General features: G+C 31.8%; 1 protein-coding gene across 2 annotated transcripts in view; it reads left to right on the top strand.

Moving 5' to 3' along the window:
• LOC117167676 overlaps positions 1–6,247 on the top strand; it is a 57,871-nt gene that overhangs the window by 44,844 nt on the left and 6,780 nt on the right. For both annotated transcript variants that reach the window (XM_033352788.1, XM_033352789.1), the window contains exon 5: positions 624–864. In XM_033352788.1, the coding sequence (XP_033208679.1) occupies positions 624–864 (241 nt within the window). The remainder of the gene's footprint in view (positions 1–623; positions 865–6,247) is intronic.

Below are 6,247 nucleotides of genomic sequence, written 5' to 3'. Positions count from 1 at the left end.
GCATTTGTGCCACTGTCCGGCTTGCTAGGGTCTAGTGAAATGGAACGTCATTAAATCATTCCGAAATCGGATCAAACGTTAAATCTTCGATAAAGTTAGTCGACTTCCAATCGATATTATCAACTATTTCAACCGTCTCTTGCCTAATTAATTATTCCCATTGCATTTCAAAAATACACTCTTTCTTTAATTATTTAATTATTTATTATGATTTTAATTTAATTTCTGAAATCAACATTTAAATTTTTTATTTATTATTTTATAAATACATTAGTGTTTATTTATACAACCTATTTTCGTATCAACTCAATTTAACCGTATGAAAATCGAGTCAAAATAAATCTAACCATGCCCAACAAAATTTACAAGTTTATTGATTAAATCAATGCAATGTTGATGGAACGCGATTCTCTTTATTTTTTTTGTAAATTAAATCAGTAACTACAATATTCGGAAAGCTTATTTTCGAATGATCAATTCGGCAAACGCAAAACATTAACAAACACTGCCTAATGTAGTACAAGTAATACCAACTTTGGTTTAATGATGCATTCCCAGAGTAAATTGTTTGTTATAAATAATTCTTAGATTCTCGTCTCAGAATGACTATTTTATTGTTACAGATTAGCAGTCTAACTAAGCATGCGAAAGTTCGATTTCGAAATATTACGATTGACCAAGAAAGTATAGGTCAATCGCGTCTTGAACTTAAAATTCTCCATCGTTTCTTTCAAAACAATAAAATAAAACTGCGTTGCTTTGTGAATATTCATCCAATCTATCATGCGTCGATGGAAATTGAAATTCTGGAAGATGAACCGCACCTAGCTTCCATCACTGGAGATGCTTCCCACCACAGACATCGTGAGTAGATTTCTAAATACCAATAAAAATGTTTTAAGTGAATAACGTCAAGACAAATTTTTGGTTGGTAGAACAAAACGATTTATTCTCTGAACAGGTAATGAAATATTTTTGCTTCCCCAACAAAATTTTCGTTATTTTAACAAAACTTTTACTGACTCTATGAAATTTGTGTAGACTAAGCAGAATACTTTATTGATACTACTGCGAAAAAATGTGCGTACTCTAAACTATCAATTTTTTCTCAATGGTACACGTTAAAACTTTTTTGAATTAGGGCATTTTTTGCACACAAAAATGAGGTCAAAAAAGTAAAACAAATTAAATCACAGTTGTTGTACAGTGGCATGTTTACGCAGAAATATTTTACATTTACAAGGTACTAAATCCTGAGTTCAGGGTTTTACTCTGGAAATTCAGTTGAATGGCATTCATCCATCTCTTCAGCGGTATCTACATGGAAAGTAAAAATAAATTTCACACAGTACTAATTATAAGCACACTAAACTGTAATATAGTCAAAGATTATATTATATAACGTTGAAAAAAAACCTGCTATGAAAACAGAAATTTATGGTTTTATTGTATTCCATATGAAAATCGTATACATTTAAAGTTATATACATCTTTCTGGTAAATTTTGCAAACCCTAAGTTTTTTTAAAGCTGATATTGCATATTTTTAAACAAGTTTATTTCCAAGTTATGGTCTTGCTGTGATAGTCTTAGTCCAATAAAAAATAAATAATAAGTTTAGTGAAATTGTACCTTAAATCAGATTCAATCACACAGCAATTCCGAAAGCAATAAGTGACAAAACAATGTGTTTCCTAAATGAGTTTTAGGAGCATTTCAGATGATCCTGCAAGATACATAAAACTTTCCCAACTAACGAGAATTTCACTACTTCACTCGTTAACATTAAAACGACTAGTTTACAATTTTGACTTTCATGTAAAGTTGCGGACAGATTTAAAAAAATAAATTTAGATAATTTTTCACATTAATTGAATTAATTAATTTTATTACCAGAAATTTAATTTTAAGCTAGCTATACGTAATTAAAGTTAAATATGGACGTAACATTTATAATAACTCTATAAAGAGCCCTATAAGTCTATCTTACCCTTTGAAAAGTTATATTTTAATATACATATATCTATGATCTTTTTTAGATGTACAGATTTAAAAAATATTTTACGCTGTACCTGCTAGTATATTAATATATCTCATGTTTTTTTTATAGTAAAACATTTTATTTTGCCTTATACACACCGCATAGGTAATTGTTTCATGCATTAATTTTAATGATACACTAGCATTTTTTTGTATAATTAATATATTGAATTTGAATTTGTATATGATTCGACACACTTTTATTTATCTCGAAAAGTTTTTGAATCATCAAAACTTTTTTGTTTTTTCGAAAAAGAATTGTTTTCAACTGACAAAAATGTTAATTGGCACATTGGCAACAACATAATTTATAAATTACATTATATCAACTGTTCCATTACTCCATGCAATATGGAATAAAGTTCAGTTAAGTCCTTTTAAAAAAACATAGGAAGTTACCTATTCGATTTTTTGCAATAAAATTAACAAGTATGCCACTCTGCAGTACGTAAAAAAATATTAACAAATTTTGTACAGTGATAGTAAATATTTCCGAGAATGCCATTAAATTTTATTACCTACGTAGGTATTGTTTATTTTATCACAACAAGTCCAAATTTGAAAATCGATAAAAATGAACTTGATTTTATATACGGTGCAATTGGAACCGTATTTTTTATATGAAATAAACGTAACTTGTTTCTTTATAGATACTTAATACGAGACCTCGATGCCATGTTGCATGGAATAATTGAAATATACATACTAATTATTGCTGTTTAGTTTTCCTAACGAAAATTTCTTAAAATACTTAAAATATACGTTAAGATTTATTTTAGCTATTATTTACAATATAATAAACTAAATATAAATAAATACAAGAAAGACCAATGAAAATAACACTCTTCTGTTTAAAAAATGGATGTCAGAAATTCTCTCGGGATAGGATATTGTTGATTATCTTATTCTCACCCATAACCTCTTTACTTTATGTAACTGGAATATTGTTTCGTAGGTTTATATAATATCTATAAGTTAAGTATACTGCTGATTATTATCTTGTCTACTTTTAATCCCATATTATTATTAATAGATATTAATCATAGTCACTATAAAAAACAATAACTTGTGTTCTACATATAAGCTTGAGGACGAAAGGCTAGAAATAAATAACACAGGAATAACAAGTGGATATGAGCAAACAGTGGACAACATTTTTATGAATTTTCCCGACATACTCTGGAGAATACATCATTTCTTTATTCGGTTAAGCTCGTACCTTCTTCCCAGGAATATCCAGTCTAAGTTGCTAGGCAATGCAAGTAGTAAATTATGTTTTTTCTTGCCAACAGTGCCGCTTTTTAACGATGTAGTTAATCGAGAAACTGCGTTATTATCTTTAATGCGATTCTTTACCGCATCCAGTAGCGCAGCTTCCGACCCTATTCTTGTTTGCCACAAATGATAAACCTTGAGTGAAGAAAATCATTCCAATTAAACTATCCGAACTCTACTCTTTCTTAATAAAATATCTTATTGGAATTTTCTATTAATATCATAAAAATTTATTATGAATAGAAGATTCAAGAACCTGGCTTATTCATCCCAAAACATCGGTATAAATAGTCGATTCATCGATTTTTAACTATTTATCCCGTAATTTCGAGATGAAGAACTTGGAATACTTGCCTAGCTTATACTATAGAAAATGTTATTGTATGTTGAAAAATATATTATTTTATGAGTTTTTATTAAATGTGAAACATTGCCTATTCTATATTGAATTAAATTAAATGAAAAATTAATAATTTGTAATGAAAAGAACACAAAATATCCATAAGAAAAAATTCAACCCCATACAACAAATGATTGTTTTTCGTCAAGTACGTGTGAATCATTCGGGTCCAACCTTTCGATGCTGTCGAGGATCAAGAAGCTCATATGAGAAAAGTGAGGCAAAGAAGGCCGTTTAATACTGCCACGACCCTGGTCGCTTCTGCTTATGTGGCTTTTTCAATCTTTTTGACTTTGACTCTCATTCATACAATCCTACCATTGATAATAGATTTTATGCTTTCAGGATGATTCATTTTGATAAAAAGAGATATTTCGGGTTTCACTCGTGTAAAAAACTACAAATTGTTTGCCGACGTTTTGTGAACATTGCAGTTCACATCTTCAGGGCTGACCTGAAACTGAGGTATCAGGTCATGATGTTCTTAGGTATACTTTCTACGATGCCTGTGATTGACCAGAGCGCCCACCGTGGGGACTGGTCGAACTTGATTGGACAATCAAGTCTTTTTTTAAAAATCCGGGAGAATGGAAAGCCAAATCGGATTGGTATTATATCCATTGTCCCTATTGATGTTATCAGGGTGTTTTAAGATTTCGATTGCTTCTCTACGTTTTCTTGAAAATTTGTTGTGTGTTGTGTGAACTGTGTCTCATCAAATAAAATGTTATATCCTGTTTCGATATGATGTTCAGGTAGTACTGATTGCGTGAAATGTTTTAACCTGGCTTTACTTTTATGTTCCTTCATACGTTGGCTCACCGCTCTCCCGGTTTCTCCAATATAGACTTTGCCACAAGAACAAGGGATTTTATATACTCCTAGATCACTGAAGGAAGCCTTTTTATCTTTAGGGTTATTTAGTAGTTGTCCTATTTTCGTAGGTGGTTTAAATATGGTTTGGATGTTGTGTTTGTTGAGAATTCTTCCTATGTATTCTGTGACACCTTGGATGTAGGGTAGGGTGGTGGTCATTTTTCTCTCTCTTTCTTTCGTAGGTTGTGTTGTCTTGCTTTTTGAGTGTGTTTTCTTATTGCTTTATCAATTTGTTTGTTGGTGTAATCGTTCTGTATTAGGATTTGTTTAACGTTTTGTAATTCCTTTTGTAAGTTATCTTTGTCCGTTATGTAGATAGCTCTGTATACAAGGGAGTTGATGACCGATTGTTTTTGAGATGAGTGATGGTGGGAGGAGGAATGTAAGTATCTGTTTGTATGAGTGGGTTTTCTGTCAACTTCATGTCCTAATGTGTTATCAGATTTTTTTGTAAACTAATACGTCCAAGAAAGGCAATTTTCCATTTTGTTCTATTTCCATGGCGAACTGGATATTAGGATGTAATTGATTGATGAAATCGAAAAACTTATTTAGTTCATCTCGTCCATGTCGCCAGATGACAAATGTGTCATCAACGCAACGGAAGCAGAATTCTGGTTTAAGGTTGGCTTGGTTAAAGATTTTAGTTTCTAGATGTTCCATAAAGACATTGGCTATTACAGATGAGATTGGGGATCCCATTGCTGCCCCTGAGGTTTGTTCGTAGAATTGGTTATTGAACGAGAAGTAAGTATTATTGAGACATTTTTCTATGAAAGGTACAAGCTCGGAAGGGAAGTTGGTGAAAGATTTAATAATATTAATTGTATCCGAGATTGGTACTTTCGTAAAAAGAGATACTATGTCGAAACTCACTGTGATGTCTTGGAGTTGAATGTGAATCTATTGTATCTTTTCAATAAAGTCAAATGAGTTTTTGACGTGAGTGATGGAGTTTCCTGTAAAAGGATTTATCTGTTTAACATTCTCGGTGAGCCTTCTATTGACTTTTCCATAAAAACCTTATATCTGCAAACGTTAATCCACGTACCTTCACTGTTCCGAGATCCACACCTTCTTCGCCGAAGAGAGCCATTCTTAGACACTTTTCCCTGATCATAATAAATAGCTAAGAGGCCATAACCCATCCTTGTCAACTCCTTGCCTTATATCGAACCAGACACTTAGCTGTGCATTTACCCTCGCACTTGCTTTGCTACCTACATATATTGCTTTTACTGCTTTTAGGAGCCATCTATTGACTCTGTACTCTTCTAAAACTTGCCAAAGCTTACTTCTGCCCATCTTATCAAACGCTTTTCCCAGATCAGCAAATGCGCAGAAAACTTTTTTGTTTACCCTCAAACTTTTTTTCTGTGATCTGTGTCAAGCGTAATATCTAAACAGCACAAGATTTTCCTCCCATAAATCCACATGAGACCCCCCAGATATTTTTTCTGTTATTTTCATTGCCCTATTATTAGTTATTTTAAATTATGTTTTGTTTTTGGTACTTAATACGCTGATATATTTATAATTATTGCAGTTTCTTTTACGTCCCATTCCGTCGTATGTCGGGAGGATAATCGCTTTTTTCCAGGAATCTCGAACTTCTTCCATCTCGATACATAAATTTATTAACTCGTCCAGCCTTTTT

The sequence above is a fragment of the Belonocnema kinseyi genome, chromosome 2 (assembly GCF_010883055.1).
Source record: "Belonocnema kinseyi isolate 2016_QV_RU_SX_M_011 chromosome 2, B_treatae_v1, whole genome shotgun sequence".
Lineage (NCBI taxonomy): Eukaryota > Metazoa > Arthropoda > Insecta > Hymenoptera > Cynipidae > Belonocnema > Belonocnema kinseyi.
This window is presented reverse-complemented; position numbering and strand designations above follow the sequence as displayed.